The sequence below is a fragment of the Dasypus novemcinctus genome, unplaced genomic scaffold (assembly GCF_030445035.2).
Source record: "Dasypus novemcinctus isolate mDasNov1 unplaced genomic scaffold, mDasNov1.1.hap2 scaffold_289, whole genome shotgun sequence".
Taxonomy (NCBI): domain Eukaryota; kingdom Metazoa; phylum Chordata; class Mammalia; order Cingulata; family Dasypodidae; genus Dasypus; species Dasypus novemcinctus.
This window is the reverse complement of record NW_026688254.1, coordinates 63,009-84,547: the sequence shown is the minus strand read 5'-3', so window position 1 is coordinate 84,547 and position 21,539 is coordinate 63,009. Positions and strand designations below refer to the sequence as shown.

Below are 21,539 nucleotides of genomic sequence, written 5' to 3'. Positions count from 1 at the left end.
CATGCGCCGCTACTGCAGAGGGGGCTTGGGGGCGGTTCTTCAGGTCGTGCTCAGCGATTGGCTGGCCGCGGCGAAGGCGGGACCATGGGCGGGCCCTGGCGGCGATTGGCTGACCGCGGCGGGCGGGCGGTGATTGACCGCGGAGGGCTGGCAGCGCCGGGGGGCGGTGCCCGAGTGGCGATTGGCTGGCTGCATCGGCGGCGCAGAGGAAGGCGGGAGCGGATGCTGGCGGCGGTTGGCGGCTATTGGTTGGCGGGGGCGGGCCCTAAGGGCGGTGCCCGAGCAGCAATTGGCTGACCGTAGCGGGAGGCGGGGGCGGACCCTGGTGGCGGTTGGCGGCGATTGGCTGCCGCGGCGGGGGCGGGCCCGGGCGGTGGTCGGCGGCGGTTGCGCGGCCTCCCTCAGCGCCCGCGGACGCCGCGCCTCCCTCGCGAGTCCTCGCTGGCGCCGCGCGGGGGCTGCGCTGCGGGGCTCCCGGCCGTGCCCGCGCAGAGCCCGGACGAGGCGCAGGCCGGGTGCTCCCCGCGGCGGCGGGGTCCCGGGGGGGGCGGGGGCCCCGGCGTGTGGAGGCCGCGGGCGTGTGGAGGCCGTGGGCGGGGTCCCGGGGCGGGGGGGTCCCGGCGCGGGGGGCGGGGTCCCGGCGGGGGGGGTCCCGGCGCGGGGGCGGGGGTCCCGGCGCGGGGAGGCCGCGGGCGTGGGGAGGCCGTGGGCGGGGTCCCGGGGCGGGGGGTCCCGGCGCGGGGGGCGGGGTCCCGGCGGGGGGGGGTCCCGGCGCGGGGGCGGGGGTCCCGGCGCGGGGAGGCCGCGGGCGTGTGGAGGCCGTGGGCGGGGTCCCGGGGCGGGGTCCCGGCGCGGGGGGCGGGGTCCCGGCGGGGGGTTCCCGGCGCAGGGGCGGGGGTCCCGGCGCGGGGAGGCCGCGGGCGTGTGGAGGCCGTGGGGGGGGTCCCGGGGCGGGGTCCCGGCGCGGGGGGCGGGGTCCCGGCGGGGGGGGGGGGTCCCGGGAGGGGCCGGCCGGGGATCTGGGCCGCGGGCTCGAAGCCGCGGCCCGGGCGGGGCCCCGGCGTGTGGAGGCCGCGGGCGTGGGGAGGCCGCGGGCGGGGTCCCGGGGCGGGGGCGGGGTCCCGGGGCGGGGGGGGGGGGGGGGGGGGTCCCGGGGCGGGGGCGGGGTCCCGGCGTGGGGGACGGGGTCGGGGGCGGGGTCCCGGCGCGGGGGCGGGGTCCCAGGGCGGGGGGGGGGGGGGGGGTCCTGGCGCGGGGGCGGGGTCCCAGGGCGGGGGGGGGGGGGTCCCGGCGTGGGGGCGGGGTCCCGGGGCGGGGGCGGGGTCCCGGCGTGGGGGACGGGGTCGGGGGCGGGGTCCCGGCGCGGGGGCGGGGTCCCAGGGCGGGGGGGGGGGGGGTGGGGGTCCCGGCGCGGGGGCGGGGTCTCGGGCGGCGCGGGCAGGTGAGCCGCCCCCCGGGGCTGCCCCAGGTCCTGGGGGACGGTGCGGCGGTGCGGGAAGGTCCGCGAAGGCTGCGGGCGGGAAGCGCGCCCGGGAGGGAGTCGACTTAGCCAGGGCAGGGAAAACCCGAGCGCCCCGAGACCCCTGTTCCCCCTGAGCCAGCCGCCCCCGCAGCGGTGGGTGCCTAGAAGAGGACGAGGCCCTGGGTGCGGGGTGGCCCCGGGTGGTGCGCGCTGCGCCGGCAGAGGAGGCGGCCTGCCCTTCAGGCTTGCTTTCCCTGCGCCTCTCCTGCTCCCACTGGCTTCCTTCTCTTCGTTGTGCCGGAGGAATCCAGGAGGCTCACGGGCCTCTGCTCCCTCCTTGGCGACAGCTGCTGGCACCCCCCTTGCAGGTGACCCCAGCCCGGGAGGTCTCCCCGGGGATGCCCGTGAGCACTCGGGCTCCCAGAGCCTGGCACCCAGCTCAGGCCAGGTCTGAGGAGCTGAGATTCTGGGGGTGGGGGCTGCAGAAGGCCAGAGCCCTCCCAGGGTTGCCTTCCTTGTGCGGCTGCTGCTCTTTCCTGGAGAAGCCAGGCCCCCAGAACGGGCTTTAGAACAGAGTGCAGTTGGTTACCCCTTCCTTGCTGTCCCCAAAGGCAGCTCTTTTTGTTTTAAGACCAAGAAATTCGACAGGTGGGGACTCTACATGCTTGGTACTCTTACCACGGCTCTTAGCTTCCTGGCCCCTTCCTGGGGTAGGAAGACCCCTTGGGATTTCATTTAGAAGCCTCAGACCGTCTCGTTCCCTGGACCTAGCCTTTGGATGAACTCGAGGCTCTGAGAGTCAGCCACGTCAGGAGAGCAGTGTCGGCTCTCGAGTGAGCCATTTAATCCACTCTGGAGAAGACACAGCTCGGGGCGGTCTCACACTGAGCTCTGCAGCCAGTTCTCAGCCCAGGAGAGGACGGTGACTGTCCCTCCTGGACAGCAAAGTCTGTCTGTCCCTGCTCTCGCTGCACGCCCGCCATCCCCTTCACAGCCCCGGGAGTCAGTGTCGCTCAGCTGTCTAGCAAGGACTTGTTCCTCTCGTGTGAGGCCACCTCACCTGCTCATCACTGTAAGTGATGTAAAGAAAGACAAATCTACTGTCCTTAAACCTGAATCCCACTTGCACCTGTCTGCATTTCTAGGAAGGCAGTTCCAAATGCTTGTGCATAACCCGTTTCGTCGTGTAGCAGATAATCTCAGAATTCTGAAGCGTGTGCTGGTCTTGCCTCTGGTTGCCTGGCACAGGAGGGACTTCAAGGCTTGGGGGCGTTTTCATTTAGGCCCAGCCCCGGTCAGCCGGAGACGGCGAGGGTGACCGCTCCTGGGCTGGTCTCTGACCACGTTTGTCACACTCGGAGCTCTGCCGCTTATTTCAGCTTTCACAGGTCTGTTTGCCTCTTAGATGGTGTACTAGTCAGCCAAAGGAGTGCTGATGCAAAATGCAGAACTCTGTTGGCTTTCATAAAGGGTATGTATTTGGGGTAGCAGCTTACAGTCACAAGGCCCTAAAGAGTCCAGCTCAAGGTTGCTTCCTCTCCAAACCCTGTCGCCACGTGTTGGACAAGATGGTGGGTGACGTCTGTGAAGGCTCAGCCCTCCTCTTCCTCTTGAGGCGCGGTGGTCCCGGCTGCTTCTGACCCCAGCTGCAGGCTCGTCTTTCTTCCTGGGGCTCGATTCTTTCAGGCCCAGCTGCTCTGGTCTCTTCCCAAGGTCAGCTGTGGGCTCTCAGGCCCACCTCTCCTTCCGGGGCCGCTGCCGAGTCTAATGGGTTGTCCCTCTTCCTCTGTGTCCTTCTCTGGGTATCTGCCTCCATGTGAGCGTCTGCTTTCATCAGCCCAAGGGAGCTGGGACTCAACACTGAGTTGCACTCTAATGACGTGGTTAAATCAAAGCCCTACTTCAACATAATCTAGTACAGTCAAAGCGTGTCATGCCCAGAGAAACAGACCCGTTTACAAACGTACTCATATCTCTTTTGGAATTCATAAATAATATCAAACTCTACAGGTGGTGGACCTGACAAATGGAAATTATTTTTGAACCTGAGACGTGTTGGTGAGCATAATGGATTTTAAGTGAATTACCAGGGTTATATGTTAGCATTGTTTTGCCTACTTAATATAGAAAGAAAATTAGAAATGAACAAACAATTCAGAAAATTTTGTTTTTCTCTGAATGAAACCCTTGCCCTTAGGCCACGGTGGCATTCGTGTCGGGGTCTACACTTCCAGTCTAAGCAGATCCAGTTTTAGAGGGCACGGGGTTCTTTCTATATTTCTACATAGGCTTAAAACCAGCGCTCGGACTCGTGTAACAGAAAATGACCCCAGGGAATGGTGGCACGATTTCTAGGGCAAAGACGCTTGCGCAGATGCCTGGAGCCGGGGGCGCGTGGCTGCCTCTGCCTGCCGAGGGACAAGCGGGTGGGGGGCAGCGGGCCTGGGCCTCGTGGTCGCGCGCCCCGTAGCCTTAGGCCCCCGAGCAGGCTCGCAGGTAGGAGGAAGAGGTTTCTCTGAACCCCCTCTTTTCTGACTTGGTTTTGTTACGTGTTTTCTACTAGTAGAGATGACAATTCAGGTCCTGGCGGCTGTGGGGCTGAGAGACCTGGAGCAGGGTTCTTACCCTTTTTTATTCCATGGACCCCTTTGCCAGTCACGTGAAATCCATGGCCCCCTTACTAAGTCCACACTCTCCATATATCACACCTGTTCCCACACGTCCCCACGAGAATAATGCTCCTTCGAATTTCATTTCAAGCTCACAGACTCTGACTGAGAGCCCCTGCCCTAGGGGCTATGCTCGTGTTTCCTTGCCGCCCGCCCTCTCAGCCTCAGCGCCGGCAGAGGCTGCTGCTGTGGATCACGAGAGACCTTCGCCCTAGTCTCTATTTTTTAGGATTGAACCAGTAAACCCCAACCTCATGTGGGAAGCCAGCGCTCAACCACTGGGCCACATGGGCGCCCTGAGTTGGTTTTCCCATTTCTTTGCTTGTTGTTTTTAGGAGGCACTGGGACCAAACCGGGGACCGCCCATGTGGGAAGCAGGTGCTCGGCCGCTTGAGCCACATCCACTCCCCTGCCCTAGTCTCTTGAGAAGTAAGTCACAGAGGGAAATGGGTGGCCCCTCGGGGCGTGCCCCCCATCCATTAACCCACCTTGGCAACGTCTGCCCTCGGGTCCAGTCAGCTGTGACTGCTGCATCTCCTCTAGGCCAAGATTATGCTCAAAGCCTAAGCCTTTGTTTTCTTTTCATAATAAGCCACAGAAACTTTCTGTGGGATTACTTTGTGCCCCTTGAAAGGTGCCTGTGCTGAATCTAAAGACATGGGGTTGTAGGGAAGGCAGAGTCATTACCGTGAATCTCGTTCTCTAAGACCCCTGCATCCAGCTTATCAGGAGGGCCTTTTTAAAAATAAATTTTTTTATTCCCCACCCCTTATCTGTTCTCTCTGTCCACTCGCTGTGTGTTCTTCTGTGTCTGCCTGTCTTGTCATTAGGCAGCTCCAGGAACCGATCCTGGGATCTTCCAGAGTGGGAGAGAGGCGACCGTTATTTTGTGCCACCCAGCTCCTTGTCCTGCTACATCTCTTGTCGTCTCTCCTCTGTGGCTCTTGTTACGTCATCTTGCTGTGCCAGCTCTCCGCATCAGCCAGCACTCCCGCGCGGGGCAGCATTCCCGTGTGGGCCAGCTTGGTGCACGGGCCAGCTCGCCCTCACCAGGAGGCCCCGGGCATCAAACCCTGCACCTCCCGTGTGGCAGACGGGAGCCCAGCTGCCTGAGCCACCCCTGTTTCCCCCAGCTGTTATTGTGGAACAGTCTTTCTGCCTTCAATTCTGTCAGTTTTTGCTTCATGTATTTTGGGGCTCTGTTATAAGGTACAAGGATGTTTGTCATACCTTGCTGGACTGACCCTTTCATCAATATATAATATCTTTCTTTCTCTCTAGTAACTAATAAGACTGGTTTCTCTCACAATAATATGGCTACTCCAGCTCTTTTGATTACCATTCACATGAAAAATCTTTTTCTACCATTTTAAGTTCAACCTCTTGTGTCTTTGTATCTGAAATTAGTCTCAGGGAGCAGATATAGCTCAGTGGTTGAGTGCCTGCCTCCCACATACTAGGTCCTGGGTTTGAACTCTGGTACCTCCTAAAAACATCCCAACTGTCTTTGGGGAGCGGACGTAGCTCAACGGCTGAGCACCTGCTTCCCATGTATGAGGTCCTGGGGTCAATCCCCAGAACCTCCTAAAAAAATTTTTTTTTAATAAAAATAATAAAATGATGGAAAATGGATGTGGCTCAAGCAGTTGGGCTCCCGTCTACCATACAGGAGGTCCAAGGTTCGATGCCCAGGGCCTCCTGATGAGGGCAAGCTGGCCCACGCAGGGAAGCCGGCCCACATGGAGAGCTGGCACAGCAAGATGACACAAGAGACACAGAGGAGAGACAATCAGAGATGTAGCAGATGGTCATGGCAGATGGCTCTGGAGTTCAGGGCCTTGCCAGTGGGCCCTACTCTGGATTTGTGCTCCTGAGGGGGATGGAGTTGGACTCAGATGTGACCCCTCTACACAAGCCTCTTCTGTCACTTTTACTGAACTGGTGTTTGCTGATGGGGTTGGTGTATGCTCAGGAGACGTGAATCTCTGGACTGTCCATGTGCCAGCTGGGCCCCGAGCCTCAGTGGAGTTGCAACAGCTACTCTCCGGTTCGTTGGACTCACCCAGGTCAGCTGACAGGGAGGTGGGACGGTCAACCACCACACCAGGGAACCGAGAAAGCCTACAGCTGCAGGCAGGAGAATCGCATCCATCATCCATGTGGCATCCAAGCCCCCTCTTGATCCAGAGGTGGACTGGACGTCACCATCCCAGGGTCCACAGGGTGCAGGAATAAAATAGGGACTAGCGTGGACTTACTGGTGTCTACTCTAGAACTGCTGTGACTCCAGCAATGGAAGAAGCGGCATCACTGACGTGGAGACAGTGGCCACGGGATTGCTGAGGGCAGGGAGGGAGGAAGAGGTGAGATGTGGGGGCGTTTTCGGGACTTGGAGTTGTCCTGAATGATATTGCAGGGACAGATGCTGGACATTGTATATCCCGCCATAACCCACTGAGTAGACTGGGGGAGAGTAAACCACAATGTAAACTAATCCATGCGGTGCGGCAGTGCTCCAGTATGCACTCATCAAATGCAGTGGGTGTGCCGCAGTGATGAAAGAGGTTGATGTGGGAGGAGTGGGGTGAGGGGGTGGGGTATGTGGGAAATTCTTTTTTTTTAATGTAACTTTTTGTGGTTATGTACCTTGAAAAAAATATAAAAAATAAATGCTTAAAAAAAAGGTGTGTTGTTCCAGGAGCCCTCGGCACACTGGAGTGGAAAGGCCCTTCCTTCCCGACAGCGGCTCCAGCGGACTTGGCAGGCGGGTCCCAGCACCCCTGCTGCCTCGGGTGCCCCGGGGGCTCGGCAGCCGGAACCGCATTAGGTGCTGTCCCGGGAAACGCTCAAGCAGCTCTGCAGACACATCCCACTGAGCCAAGAGCACGCCACAGACACCGAGGTTCTCCAAACCGAGGGATTTCTATGCTTGGCCCGCGAAACTCCCAGCACGTCTGACTGGTCTCTAATTTGAAACACGCCCCAACTTAAGTGCTGAACCATCACCCTGATGTGCAAGTGCCTTTCATTTCATTTCGCTGCACGTGCCTGTGCAAAACCAAAGCCCTGCAGTTCTGTAATGAGCCCGCTGCAATGAACCACTGATGCAAAATAAAAGCGATGCTCGGTGGCGGAGCTGGCCTCCTGCGCGGCTGTCCGCGCACACGGCAGTGGGCACAAGGGCAGGGCAGGACGTCGTCCTGTGAACGCACTCGGGGGCGGAGCTGGCAGGAGACACCGCAGGCCGGGGCGCTCTGTGGGGCAGCTGACCCGCACACAAGTTTGTGCTGGACCGCAGCGTTTCCGTAAACCTGCGAAGTCTTGGAAAGAGCCTGGGCCGCGTGGCCCCTGGTGGGAAGGGGTGAGAAGGGACCGCGGCACAGGCCCTCGTGAAGCGGAGCGGGGCCAGCGAGGAGCGGCTCGCCTTCCCCTGGGCGTCAGGGCCCAGCAGCACCGGGTCCCGCAGGCCGTGAAGCAGCCGGGACCCCGGCACGGCCAAGGCAACGCCGTCGTCGGGCCTGACGGGGAGAAGGAGGCACGTGCTCGGCTGGCTCCCGACTACGATTCTTTGGATGCTGCCACCGAGTTGGGATCCTCTAAACTGAGCCCAGCAGCTGATTCTACACTAAAAACAACAGTAGCAATATGAAAGGAGGAAGGGAGACCGGAGACACGCGGAGCAGAGTTTAAACGCCTGAAGCGAGGTCGGTAATGGAGGAACGAGGCTGTGCGTGTAACATCTTCATTGTAATTACAGAGGCAACCACCAAGAAAACACCTAAAAGGTATGGAGAAAAGGAAAGACTAAGGGAATCAAAACGGTACAGTACAAAAGGCAACTGAGTATTTTCTAAAAATGTACTAATGGAGTAACCGAGGAACAAAAAACATAAAAGACATACAGAAAACAAACAGCTAAATGGCAAGAGCAGATTCTTCCTGCTCGGTTCCTGACTTAAATGGCAATGGATTAAGCTCCCCCTATCAAAGGAAGAGGCTGGAAGACTGGGTGAAAAAGCCTGCGGCTCATTTTATTTTTTAAAGATTTATCGTTTACTTATCTCCACCCCCCCCCCCCCAATGTCTGTCCTCCGGTCCGTTTGCTGTGTGTTCCTCTGTGTGTGCTTGTCTTCTCACTAGGTGGCCCCGGGAACGGGTCCTGGACTTCTGGGAGTGGGAGAGAGGCGATCATTCTTTTGTTCCACCTCAGCTCCCTGTTTTGCTACATCTTTTTTCTTTCAAATGTATTTGAAGAGTCTTTGACTTTTTTTCAATAGATTAAAAAAATATTTTTTACAGATACATAGATCATACAAAATGTTACCTTAACAAATATAAGAAGAGCCCGTATACCCCCACTCCCCCCACCCCCACCCCTACCCCCACCTCCACCCCTACCCCCCACTCCCCCCCACCCCCACCCCTACCCCCACCCTTCCTGCATCACTAAATTCTTTCATCGTTGTGGCATATCGAGGGGGGACTTGGATCCCCCGTGGCCGATGGGTTCTCCTGCCTGCAGCTGTGGCGCTCTCGGCTCCCTGGTGTGGGGTTGCCCATCCTCACCTCCCTGTCAGCTGACCTGGGCAAGTCCAGTAAACCAGAGAGTAGGGGCTGCCACTCTGCTGAGGCTCAGGGCGCAGCCGGCACGTGGACAGTCCAGAGGCTCAGGTCTCCTGAGCATCCACCAACCCCAGCGCCAACCACAGATTCAGTAAAAGTGACAGAGAGGCGTGTGCAGAAAGGTCACCTCGGAGTCCAGCTCCCCTCACACTCAGGAGCACACACTCCAAAGCAGGACCCGCTGACAAGGCCCTGAACGCAGAGCCACCTGCCCTAGGACCTGAGGGTCTCCTTGGCCCCCGGGAGCACCAGCACCTGCAGGACGCGTCGGGTCTCGGCGCACACGGCGGGTGGGGCCACCGACTGGTCCCCGCCTGCGCGGAGGCTGGCGCCTGCCTGGTTGCAGGATTCGCTGTTCCTCTGCTCAGTCCTTGCGCGGCTTCTCGTCGTTTCTGGTCGGGGTTTTCCAAGCCCCCGCCACCTGCAGCAGCGCAGCCTGCGCCCAGGCCCGCTGCCCGACGCGTCCTGCAGGCTCAGCCTGTCCAGAGCGGGCGCCTGGCCCGGGCGCCAGGACCTGCCGTGCCCCGAGGGGCTGCGCGGGGAGCGGGCCCAGGAGCCCCCCGACTCGTCACCTCTCCCCTCCAGCGCTGACCACACGGCGCCCAGCTCCTGCGCTGGACGGCTCGCGCTGGCCGAGGGCGTGGCCGACCCGGGAGGCGAGGCGGGGGCCGGCGGCGGCTGCCCCACATCCGAGGACGCGCGGCTTGGAGCTGGAGAAGTGGCAAAAGGTGACGCCTGCCATGGGAGCTCGCAGCGACGCTGCCTTCCCAGCCTCAGCTTCCTTCTCAGCAGCCGGCCTGCGCTGGGTGGAGCCCGGCGCCGCCTGCCAGGTCCCAGCGCCTCTGTGCCGCCGCCCCAGGCCTGCACGAGCTCACCGTGCACGTCGCCAGCCTCCTGCGGGAGCAGAGCCAGCTGAGCCCCGTCTCCCTCACCGAAAAGGAGCGCGTGGCCGGCGCCATCCCGGTGTAGCTGAGGCAGTGCACCCGCGAGGCCTGGGCAGCCCTGCGCACACGCTTCCTCGGCGCCGGGTGGGCCCCGCGGGCCTCGGGGGGCAGTGGGAGGCCACTGGTGCTTCTCCAGAACCCCTGGAGACTCGGCTGGAGTCGCCGGGCTGGGGGCCAGGGGCTGCGGGCGCTTGTGGGGAGCGCTGGCCGAGGCTGTCCCTGCGGCGGAGGCGGCGGATCTCAGCCGACGGGCCACGGCAGGGCTGAGCGCTCACCCAGCGAGGACGCCAGGGAAGAGCTGGCCAGGAGGGCTCAGGTGGGGTCCAGGCGAGGCTGGAGGGGGAGGCCGGGCCTTGACGGGGAGTCGCGGGACAGGAGCAGGGCTGCGCGCCGCGCCCTGGAGGCTGCAGGTGGCCCCGACGGGCGAGGGCCGCACCCGCCTCCCGGAGGAAGCCCCCTCGCCCTCAGCTGTGGGAGCCGCGGCTGTGTCGGCTTTGCTGGATGTGCCGAGGGCGGCTCCTCGGGGCCAGTGGACACTGGGTGCCGGGCAGGGGCTGGGCAGGCAGCCGGCACCGGGGCTCCTCTTTATGGGGACCCTGAGGGGGTTAAAGAGGCGCCTTCCGAAGGGGCAGCGCCACAGCCTGGTGCCACGAGGCTCCGCTGCTGTCCGTCCCTCGGGCTGTGTTGGGGGCCCAGGGGAACCTTGGTGGCTGCCAGGGCAGGGGGCAGGAGCTCCTACTCGGGGGTGGGGGGCTGCACGGCCGGCAGCGCCCAGAGGGTCTTCTCTCGGGGCTCCTTCCCGGAGGCTGAGGACGCAGCGCCCGCCTGTGAGGCGAGCTCCTTTGTGTGAGCCGAGCTCCTTTGTGTGAGCCGCCTTCCCGTTGTGCCCCACGTTGGGCGCCAGATGCTGAGACAGCTCAGCTACAGGCTGGCTCGAAGGGAAGGCAACGCAGAATTTTATGAATTAGAACAGAAAGAGAGAGACACAAGAGAGGAGGTAAAGAGGGGACCGGGGGAGCCTCGACCCTAGTTTCCACATGTATTTATTGGAAACTCCAGAGCAGCTGTTTGCTATCAGAACTGCAACATCATCTACAATAATAAAAAACAACTGCAACATCTACAATAGAAGAGGTGTAACGTTTACAATAAAGAACAGGTAAGACAGTTTCCCACAATGCTCCTTGCCCCTGTCGGGCCTGGATCCATCGAGGGCCCGAGCCCCTGCCCTGAGCGGCGTGGACGGTGCCTCAGGCCCCCGAGGCCTCCAGGGCCCACCTCGGGGCTCAGCAGCTCCTGGATTCGTGGGCAGCACAGCCCGTCCCTCACCTGCAAGACCCCAGCCCAGGGCGCCACCGAGGCGTGCTCCTCCCCAGCAGTGGGGCGGACTCCCGGGGGCCGTGGGCTCCTTGCCTCCACGGGCTCCTCGCCTCCACGTCCGACGTGGCTTCCGTGTCCACGGGTCTCCAACTGGTTTGACAACAAAAGAATCCGGTAGAGAAGGAACACGGGGAGGTTTCAGAAAGGGGCTGGTGTTTACACAGCGAGAGCAGCGGTGGACGCCCCGGGGGCGGGGTCCCGGGTAGCCAAGCCAGCTGCCCCCCACGCCAAGCTCGGTGAGTGAGACCCCCAGGCCGGGCCTGGCGCCTCTGGGAAGGGGCAGCACACGCCCTGGGGTCCCTGTTCCTTATGTCAGCAGACCCCAGGTGGCCCCGATGAGGAGGGGGGGGATTGGCCCTGCTGGGCAGGGGACACGCGCGTGACCCCTGCCCCTGCCCATCCTGCCCCTGCGCCTGTTCCAGGCTGCGCTGGCCCCTTCCCGCGGCGGCGTGTTCGGGCCCTGCAGCGCCCCCTCCCCGCCCCCTCCCCGCCGGCTCGCCAGCGCAGGTGGGGCAGGCGCCTCCTCCAGGGCGGCCCAGCAGCGGGGACGCTGCAGTTGGGGCGCCGCTGTCTCCGGGGTGCAGCTCTGTCGGGCCTGGGGCTCAAGCGGGGAGCCAGGCCCCCGCCCCCCGCAGCAGCGGACGCGCCTGGCTGCAGAGACCCCCGCACGGCGGCGAGAAGGTGGTGGCGGCGCTGCAAGGACGGCCTTGCGGGGAGGGCGGGGGCGGGGTCACGCGAGGAGGCGGCGCACCTGCGGGGGGGGCAGCGCGGCACCTGCGGGGGGGGCAGCGCGGCACGTGTGGGGGGGCAGCGCGGCACGTGTGGGGGGGCAGCGGGGCACCTGCGGGGGGGGGCAGCGCGGCACCTGCGGGGGGCAGCGCGGCACGTGTGGGGGGGCAGCGCGGCACGTGTGGGGGGGGCAGCGGGGCACCTGCGGGGGGGCAGCGCGGCACGTGTGGGGGGGGCAGCGGGGCACCTGCGGGGGGGGGCAGCGCGGCACCTGCGGGGGGCAGCGCGGCACCTGCGGGGGGGGGGCAGCGGGGGCACCTGCGGGGGGGGGCAGCGCGGCACGTGCGGGGGGGGGCAGCGGGGCACGTGGGGGGGGGGCAGCGGGGGCACCTGTGGGGGGCAGCGCGGCACCTGCCCGGCGCACAGGTGGGGAGGGGCGCGGTGTGGGGGGGGTCCGGGGCCGGCGCTGCCCTACAGCTGCCTCCGCCGCGGGGGCCGGCTCAGGGCCTCCTGTGCACGTGGCGGGTGCTGGGGGTGCCCGCCCTGCCGCCCCCTCCTCGCTCACAAGGCCTCGGGCCCCGCATGCTTTCGGGCCCGATCTTAACCAGTGGGGCGATGGGGCCTCTGCACCCCGAAAGCCCGAAGCCCTCTCGGTAACAGCCCTAAGTCCAAAGCCTCCCCTGACTCTCTGGGCTCAGCCCGTCCAGGGCGAAATCCCTGCGCGTCTGTGGACCGCGGGCCTGGGGGCGCTTCCTGCCGCCCGGGCACCCCAGAACCCGCACTTGGGGGCGCGCGGCCCAGGCCTCAGCTGGGGGTCCACTGACCCCGTGGGCCCGGCCCCGGCCCGGGCCCCGGCCCCGGAGAGGCGAGGAGACCACAGCCCGCCTGGCCGCAGGGAAGGCGACGGGGGCGCCCGGGACGCGGTGGGCTGGGCCGGGGCCAGGGGCTCAGTGACGCCTCCCTCTGCAGGCCGGGGCGGCGGGCAAGGGGCTTCCCCAGCTGGAGACCCCAGGAGCGCCGCCTCGGACGCGCGGAATTGAGTGGGGGGGACTGGGGGAGGGGCCGGGGTCGCTCGCCCTCTGAGGCCGCGCACTTTTTAAGGAGCACTTAGAACTTGCTACAAGTTTCCCGTTAACTTTTTCGACCTATTTGGCGTCGTTTTTACTGGCAGTTTTTGTTTTAGGCGGAAGGGGTTCCGGGCCCCGGGGGTCGCCGCCGCGCGTCCCCGCCTCGGGCAAGGGTCCCCTGCACGCGGGGCGCCCCTTCCTGTCGCGTCGGTACAGCTTCTGCGGAGGACGGCACCAGAGCCCCTCACGGCGCCCCCTCCCCAGCTCCTGCGGGCGGAGCAGGCCGGCGCCACCATGCCCCCCGCCCCTGAGCCCCGTGGGGACCCCCCCCACGCTGCCCGCAGAAGCGCCGCCCCTCGCGGTGCGGCTGAGGCGCGGGTCCGTGCGGGCAGCTGGCGCGGGGGCGGCGCACGCGGGGTCCTGCAGGCGGCCCCGCGGTCGCTCCAGGGAGGAAGGCCGCCGCCCCCTCTCCGGCCAGGGGTCCCTCGTGGGGCTGGGGTTTGCTGGGCCGGGACTGCGCGGCGGGGTCTCGGCTGGGGCGGGTCCTCTGGGCCCCAGGAGGGCGGAGGGGGCTGGAGGGTTCTCGGGCGTCTTCCGCCGCCCCCCTCCACGGGTCCCTCGTCTGTTTGCTCGTTGTTTCACTCCTTGTTGTTGCGCTCCTCGTTGTTGCGCTCCTCGTTGTTGCGCTCCTCGCCTGCTTTTTGATTCTTCATTAGGAGGCACTGAGAACCCCACCGGGGACTCCCGTGTGGGAGGCAGGTGCTCAACTGGCTGGGCCACACCTGCCGCCCCCCCCCGCCAGGGTTTTAACCCGAGGAGACCCCCCAAGCCACAATCCTCACATCAGGGCCCCCCTGTTGTAACTGAAATGGCGCAGGAAGGCTCAGCGCCAGGAGGGTCCAGAGTGGGAAGGGTGGGGCGTGTCGCGGACACCCTGCCCCGAGGCCCGGGGAATCCTGGGTGCACCACCCCTGTCGGCTCCACCCAGATCCAGGAAACCTGCTCAGCGAGGAGGCCTGAGCGCCGGTGCCGCGGCCGAGCCCAAGGGCAGGAGCGGAGCCTTCCCACGCACGTGCGCGCAGCGCCGGGCATCTGCGTGCCGCTTTTAGGAGAGGCAGGGTCTCGTCCAGCCTTCCCTGGAACGAGACCTGGTCGCGTGGAGGCCGCTGGGGAGGGGCCAGGCTCTGGGGGTGGGAGGCGGCCGTGCCAGGCGGCCACTGGCCCATGAGTGACCAGCAACGCATGGCCGCTCCAGGCCGGACAGGACTCAGCCCTGATCGGGAAGGAAGTGGGCGAACAAGGGGCCTCGAAAAGGACGGCGTTTTAAACATAAACTTAAAATAATCTTTTTTAAAAAGAAGAAAAGGACCGAGGGAGACACGGAAGGCTGCGTGTTGTCGCCGGCTCCGTGGGTACAGGCCCGGGGGGGGGGGCAGAGCGGGGTTTCCACTCTCGGTGATGAAACATTCGGAACGGGATTGAGGGTTGCACGCTGCGAATGTCATCACCACCGCCGAGCTCACGTACAAGTGCCTAAAACGGCCAAGTTTGTGACATTTCACCACCACAGAAAAGACAAAGATTCCTGAAAGGCTGGTGCCCTCAGAGCCTGACTCGCGCCTCGGCCAGTCCTGCTCATTATCCCCCCAGCCCCCTGGGGCCCAGCGTGCTGGCTGGGGGCCCAGGAAGGGGAGAAGGGAGGGGCCGGGCAAGGTGCGACACGGTGGTCCCTGTGTCCCGGTGGCTCGCGGGCCGCGCTTTATGGAACCGGACACGCGCGCGGCTCCAGCCTCTGCCGCGCTGTGCGAGGTCGTGCGGCGCTGGCCTGGCCTGCGGTCCACCTGCCCCTTTCACGATTTCGTTATTGGCGCGCCCAGGGGGCTCCTAGGCCCCACCTCTGGCCCTGCCCACACCCTGCTCCCCAGTGCCCCTTTCAGTGCCCCCCTTGCCCTGCCGGGTGCCCTGTCCCCGGCCGGGTCCATCGTGGAGTCCCCGGAGCGCTGGGGTTGGGGTTGGGGTCGGGGGTCCCAGTCTCTGTCGAGTCAGGCGTGGGGGGTGGGCTTAGGGTTGGGGTTGGGGTTGGGGTCCCAGTCCCCGTCGGGTCAGGCGTGGGGGGGTCCCAGTCCCCGTTGGGTCAGGCGTGGGGGGTCCCAGTCCCCATCGGGTCAGGCGTGGGGGGTCCCAGTCCCCGTTGGGTCAGGCGTGGGGGGTCCCAGTCCCCATCGGGTCAGGCGTGGGGGGTCCCAGTCCCCGTTGGGTCAGGCGTGAGGGGGTCCCAGTCCCCATCGGGTCAGGCGTGGGGCGTGGGGAGTGGGGAGGGGGCCTGGGCTTTGGCTGTAACATCCCTTAGGGACACGCAGTCCTCAAACAGGCCCCGGGTGCCGCCTCCCCCCCCCCCCAGGCCCCAGATGTGGGAATTGTTGACCCGAGGGTGTCGGGAATGAAAGACAGAGACTGGGATCAGGGGATCTGAGCGCAGTGAATCCTCCAGCTCATCAGACGACTTTATTAATTCCAGGGGCTTCCTTTTACGCCCCTTCAGAGCAAGAAAGCAGGCAATCACTCCTCGTTAGTTATTACCGTTACATCAACCCGTTCCAGTAAAAGTGGACACACATCTGAGTACAGGACCTACGTGGTTACAGCTCTGGGTAAAATCACCGTGTTCCTTGACGCTGTTCTATAAACAAGCCTCTAAGTCTTGGGGCTCGCTTTGCCTAGTTCCACCTGAGCACACATTTCCTTCCTGGCCTGTGACGTGTGCGTAAAGCCACCGCGAGAGCTCGTCTCAGTGGTCACGGGAGTGCCTTGCTTAATGGACCTGCCTTTGTTTCCCACACCTGGACAGTGGGAGGGGCTCAGCCTACTCGCCCCCCCCCAGGCCATTGGTGACAGTGACTGGGGATGGGGTGCCCCGGCTCCGCCTGAGGGGTGGGTGGAGGCTGTAGACCCCCCCCCCCGCCCCCGCAGCGGGACTGGGAAAGCGGGAAAGGTGGAGAGGGCTCACGACCCACGGGGGTCTCGGCAGGGCGCCCAGGCGGGCAGAGCTGCGGTGGAGCCCAGGGCGGGGTCCTCGGGCCTCTCACCCAAGCTCGTGAAGCACCTCGAGCTCGTTATGCTAATCGAGCTCGTTATGCTAATCAGCGAGGTGCTGGAGTGGATGGAAAGGGGCGGGGCTTTGCCTGACAGTGGGGGTAACACCAGCTACTCGGGACCCCACGCTTGGGGCCGAGGGGTGGGGTGGGGGGCGCTCACTTCAGAAGAGTCGGGGGTCGGAGGGGCACTGCGGAGCCAGACGAAAGGCAGGAGCCGCCCAGGGCTGCGGTCCCGCAGGAGTCCCCGAGGCCGCTGAAAGGAGCGCGAAGCTGGGGAGGGAGTCGGCGCGGCCCTCCCCTCCTCCCACCCCCGCTCCTTCCCCTCCTCCTTCCATCTCCCCTCTTCCATCTCCCCCTTCTCCCCTCCCTGCCCCTCCCTCCCCCCGCCCCCTCCCCTGCCCCTCCCCCTCCCCTCCTCCACCCCTGCTCCTTCCCCTCCCCCTCCATCTCTCTTCCCCCTCCCCCTCCCCTCCCCCTCCCCCTCCCCCTTCTACCCCCCCCAGCTCCCTCTCACCTGGCAGCATCTCCCTCTTCCCCTGGGCCCTCGCTGCCCTCAGTCCCACCCCAGGGCCTTGGCGCCTGCCGCCCCCTTGGCCTGAGACGCCCCCAGCCTGACTAACTGCCCCCCCAGCTCTCGCCCACATGCCGCTCCCTCCAGAAAGCCCCCCCCCCCGGCTCAGGCCCCCTCTTCCACTGGCGGGCGTCCCTGATCCCCGCCGCCTCCCCCTTCAGACTGGATGAGGAGCCTATGAGAAGCGGGTGGCAGCCCCCCAGGCTGGCCTCGGGGCCCCACAGCTCTGGCTCCTCCTGCCGATTCCACCAGGTCCCCCGGACCCCCAGCCTGCGCCCCAGAACCCCCGGGGCCGGGGGGCCCCACCGGGAGGGCCATGGTGTGAGGGGGAGGGGAGGGCACTGCGGGGGTGCTGTGCGGGCGCTTGGGGAGACCCGCCCCCCGTCACCCCAGCCGGGCTGAAGGGGAGGGGCCGTTCTGCGCCCAGGCCAGGGGGGATGGGGGTGGGCAGAGGGGAGCACCGAGGTCCCCGGGAAGGGTCTGCAGCGGCCCCTGCACAGCCCCGTTTCCTCATCTGAACCACGGGTTCTCGGGGGGACGCAGGAGACGAGGGAAGCGTTCTGCGTGAGGCGGGCGGGGGAGCTGCCGAGTCTTTGCCATGACCTCGGGGGCGCAGTCGCGGGGGGGGGGGGAGGAAGGAGACGCCTAGGAACATTCTGGAGAGGAAGGCTGGGTACACCCGGCCCCAGGGGAGGCCCAGGGACACACTGGAAACTGCACGGTGAGGTGTCTCCCCAAAGGGCGTTTTATTATGTTGGGGACCGACGGACCCCCAGGAGAAAGCGACCCCCAGGAGTGGGGACAGCAAAGAAGCAGGTGGCCCCCCAGCTGCTCGGCTCTGGCGGGGGTGCAGCGGGGGGCCAGCCAGCCGCTTTTCCACCTCCAGGGCCGACCCCAGCGGCGCCGACCCCCTCGCCCCGCTGCCAGGAACCCCAGGGCCCCTCGGAGCTGGCCACGTGGAGCGGGCGAGGAAGGGGAGCAGAGCAGGGCCCGGCGGTGGCCTGAGAGGGGACAGGAGGGCCTGAGGGGCGGCCAGGGTCGAGCACACGTCGCCCGCCCCTCCCATTCCAAGCCCCGCCCTCCCCGCATCAGGCCCCTCCCTCCCCTCCCAAGCCCCGCCCTCCCTGAGGCCCTGCCAGCTCGCCCTGAGCCACTCCCTTCCCAGGCCCCGCCCTCTGCCCTGAGCCCCGCCCCTGCCAGGCCCCGCCCTGCCTCGGCCCCGCCCTCCCCAGGGCCCCAACCCGCTGAGGTCCCTGAGCCCACCCCAGGCCCCGCCCTCCCAAGACCGCGCCCGCCTGCTCAGCCCCAAGCCCCGCCCCTTCCGAGCCCCTCCTGGGCCCCGCCCTTCACTGAGCCCCGCCCTCTGCCCTGGGCCCCGCCCTCTGCCCTGGGCCCCGCCCTCCGCCCTGAGCCCCCGCCCTCCCGGGCCCCGCCCTCCCGGGCCCCGCCCCCGCCCTGAGCCCCGCCCTCCCGGCCCGCTCACCGGGGGGGGGGGGGGGGGGGGGTCCTCAGGCGCGCAGAGCCCCCAGGCCCAGCAGCAGGAGCGCCGCGGCCGTCCCGGGCCCGGGGCCGCACGAGAAGCCGGCGGAGGCGGCGCTTCCTCCACCCGGGCTCCGCTGCGCCTTCCTGGGCGGAGACAGGGGCTCAGGGGTCCCCAGCTGGTCTCCCGCGAGGCCCGGCGCCCCCCGGGGCCGCCCCCCAGGCACGGGCAGGGGCGGGGCTCTCGGGCAGGGGCGGGGCGGGGGCGTGGTTCTCGGAGGAGGGGCGTGGCAAGGGGCGGGGCTCTCGGGCAGGGGCGGGCGAGGGGCGTGGTTCTCGGGGGAGGGCGTGGCAAGGGGCGGGGCTCTCGGGCAGGGGCGGGCGAGGGGCGGGGCTCTCGGGGAGGGGCGGGGCGCCCACCTCAGTCGCTCCGCCTCTGCCTCCGCCTCCCGCAGCTCCTGGGTCAGTGTGTCCATCGCCTCTGGGGGGGGAAGGGGCGAGTCGGCACGAGGCCCCGCCCCCGCGCCGCGCTGGCCCCGCCCCCAGCCGCCCGGGCCCCGCCCCCCGCGCCGCGCTGGCCCCGCCCCCAGCCGCCCGGGCCCCGCCCCCAGCCGCCCCGGCCCCGCCCCCCGGCTCACCCTGCAGCTCCCCTGCGCGGCGGCTCTGCTCCTTCTCTTGGCTCAGGGCGTGCTCCAGGCCCAGCTGGAACGCAGGGGCCGGGTCAGAGCCTGGGGTCCCCGCCCTGGGCCCTGGACCCCGGACCCCCCAGGGGCCCTCAGCTCCCCTCCAGCACGCCTAGGGCTGGCCGCACCCCCCACCCTCCCAGGCGGCGTTTTGGGCCCCCACGTGGGAGAACTCCTGAACCAGGGACCGGGAAGATCTAGGGGTCCCTCGAGCACCCCGCCGTCGGGGAGTTCTCGGCGCAAGTTAGTCGCCACTGGAAGTTTCGAGGTTTCCCACCTCGGGACCCGGGTGAGAGTTTGTCTTCCAGGGGCTCACTGGAAGTTTCAAGGGCCCCTCCTTCAGGGCCTGGCGGGGCCCCGTATCCAACCCCTCCTGCCCAGCGCCCCGGAGAGACTCTGGAGGACCCCCAAACCCCGGGGGGAAGTCCAGGCCCCAATGTGGGGGCCCAGCGACAGTTTCAAGGCCTCTCCCCTTCTCCTTCGGGCGTTTCTGGGGAGAGTTTCTAGGCCCCCCAGCACAGGGCCTGTGGGGGCCACTCCTCACCGCGGTCTGGTTGCAGGAGGCGGCCTGGGCCTCGGCGTCCCGCAGAGCCTGCTGCGCCCAGGTCAGCCGGCGCTCCAGGTGGCGGGTGGCGTTCCTGCAGACTTGCTCGGGCGGGGGGCTGCCCGCGCAGGCCTCGCTGCTGGCCTTGAGCGCGAAGTGGATCAGGGGGCCCGCGAGGCCCACGGCCACCAGCAGCAGCGAGGCGCCCAGCGCCCGCGTCAGCCCGCGGCCGCCCGGGCCCTGGTTCCGCCCGCGCTCAGCCCTGGGCACCGGGGCGTGGCGCTGACAGGCGGGTGCCATCGCCGCTGCCGTCGGGGACGGCGAGAGCCGCGGGAAGCTTCTGGGCCCCTCGTTAGCACAGGGGCCGCCCGCGCGGGCCGCCCGGCGGGGGCAGGAAGGCTTTCGGTTTCGCTTCCCCGCGAGGGGCTGGCCGTCGCCTGGCCCGCTCTGTGCCTGGACTTTGGGGGCGGGGGTAGCTGGGGCCACCCAGCGCGGCCAGGGCCCGTCTGTGCCACCGAGCGCCACCCCTGCCTTAACCGCCCTCCGGCCTGAAGAGGCCCGGGCCGGCGAGGGTCTGGTCCCAGCTGGGGAAACTGAGGCTGCGAGGTCGGGCGGGGGACGGGCAGGGCCCGGGTCCCGGGGTCCCCGCGGCGCCCCTGCTCCAGGGGAGCCCCGGGGCGGGGAGCGGGAAGGCGCGGGCGCGCAGGCTGCAGAGCCCCCTCTGCCCACCAGGGGCCTCCCCAGCCCGCCCCGCGGAGGCCGGGGTCCCCGCCCGGGGAGGGGGGCGGCTCCCCCCGCCAGGACCTGCCCGGGGGGCCGGGTCCCCGGCCGGGGAGGGGGGCGGCTCCCCCCGCCAGGACCTGCCCGGGGGGCCGGGTCCCCGGCCGGGGAGGGGGGCGGCTCCCCCCGCCAGGACCTGCCCGGGGGGCCCGGGTCCCCGGCCGGGGAGGGGGGCGGCTCCCCCCGCCAGGACCTGCCCCGCGGAGGCCGGGGTCCCCGCCCGGGGAGGGGGGCGGCTCCCCCCGCCAGGACCTGCCCGGGGGGCCCGGGTCCCCGCCCGGGGAGGGGGGCGGCTCCCCCCGCCAGGACCTGCCCGGGGGGCCCGGGTCCCCGCCCGGGGAGGGGGGCGGCTCCCCCCGCCAGGACCTGCCCCGCGGAGGCCGGGGTCCCCGCCCGGGGAGGGGGGCGGCTCCCCCCGCCAGGACCTGCCCGGGGGGCCCGGGTCCCCGCCCGGGGAGGGGGAGCGGCTCCCACCGCCAGGACCTGCCCCGGGGCCCCAGGGCGCCCAGGAAACCCCTGAGCCTCGGTGTCCCCATCCGTGAAGTGGGGCGATCACCGGGAGGGGCCCGCGAGCAGAGGCGAGCAAAGCGCCTCCGTATCCAGTAGGCGCTCAATGGATGTGCCAACGCCCTGCCCGGCCTGTGCCTCTGAAACGGCTGAGGCCGAGACGGGGCCTCGAGGGCGACGCGTGGGGGAGGCCCAGGGGGCGCGGGGGCCTCGCCCACCTCCCGCGGGGGCTGAGGGAGCCAGGGCGCCTGCGGGAAATCGGGCGGTGGGAAACGAGCTTGAATTTGAACGTGGGACCCTGGCTGGGAGTTGAAACCTCTCCCTAACGCAGGTAAGAAGAGCGGGCCGTGGGAAGCAGGCAGTGACCTCCAGAGAGATTCGCTGTCCCATGGCTAGCTCGCACCCGAAGGAATGCGCTAAGCAAGAGTTCCCCGCGAACAGGCGAAGCTGAGAAAGGCTGAAAGAAAAGACGAGCAGATAACATTTTGGAGTAAATAGAACACTTAAACTTTGTACCTTGAGATACGATTTTTTAATTCCTTAGACTGAGAGTGATGCTGATGTTTCACTGCCTGTGGCTGCGTTGACCACGTGGACTGGGGTATAGAGAGCCCCCGGGAGCAACAGAGTTGTCTGAGGAGTCTCTACTCGCAGACCCCCGATCCCAGCTCGCTCGTTCTTTCTTTCTCTTCATTTCACTCTCCTTTTTCTCTCTCTTTCATTCCCGATACCCTTCGGCTCCAAATCGCCGGCAGGGGGCTTAGCAACACGGGCCTTGACTAGGCGGAACGCTGGTCAGCACGAAAATTGCCTGCGTGTGGAGACGTTTGAACTCAGTTACGGCCTGCTCCCCAGCATTGCCGGGGCTGCAGCTGTAGTAACAAGCAGCCTGGACATAAACACAGACAGCTACTGCTTTGTCATTTCTAATAAATACGATGTGGAAACTAGGTCGAGGCTCTCAGTTCCGGAAGCTGCTGAGCCCCCTGGTCCCATCTTTAATTTC

General features: G+C 66.7%; 1 protein-coding gene and 2 long non-coding RNA genes across 3 annotated transcripts; 2 read left to right on the top strand and 1 right to left on the bottom strand.

Annotated features, from left to right (window-relative positions):
- The first annotated feature begins 1,422 nt into the window (after window positions 1-1,422).
- On the top strand, window positions 1,423-8,433 carry LOC111759093 (uncharacterized). Its single transcript, XR_002793180.3, has 2 exons — window positions 1,423-6,494; window positions 6,830-8,433. It is a non-coding gene; the product is annotated as an uncharacterized lncRNA (long non-coding RNA).
- Window positions 8,434-17,262: 8,829 nt separating this feature from the next.
- On the bottom strand, window positions 17,263-19,921 carry BST2 (bone marrow stromal cell antigen 2). Its single transcript, XM_058292775.2, has 5 exons — window positions 19,247-19,921; window positions 18,658-18,721; window positions 18,440-18,500; window positions 18,040-18,166; window positions 17,263-17,542 (listed from the first exon to the last, which is right to left on the bottom strand). The coding sequence occupies exons 1-4, from the start codon at window positions 19,544-19,546 to the stop codon at window positions 18,049-18,051; spliced, it is 543 nt and encodes a 180-aa protein (XP_058148758.1). The 5' UTR covers window positions 19,547-19,921; the 3' UTR covers window positions 17,263-17,542; window positions 18,040-18,048.
- On the top strand, window positions 18,716-21,539 carry LOC139438542 (uncharacterized). The gene is made up of 2 exons (XR_011648218.1): window positions 18,716-18,991; window positions 20,865-21,539. It is a non-coding gene; the product is annotated as an uncharacterized lncRNA (long non-coding RNA).

Excerpts from the sequence above, each read along its gene's own strand:
- BST2 (XM_058292775.2), bottom strand. The coding sequence starts at position 19,546 with ATGGCACCCGCCTGTCAGCGCCACGCCCCGGTGCCCAGGGCTGAGCGC. Across the intron at positions 18,501-18,657 it reads CCGCGCAGGGGAGCTGCAGG|AGGCGATGGACACACTGACC; the intron begins GTGAGCCGGGGG and ends TTCCCCCCCCAG. Across the intron at positions 18,167-18,439 it reads GCAGAGGCGGAGCGACTGAG|GAAGGCGCAGCGGAGCCCGG; the intron begins GTGGGCGCCCCG and ends GTCTCCGCCCAG.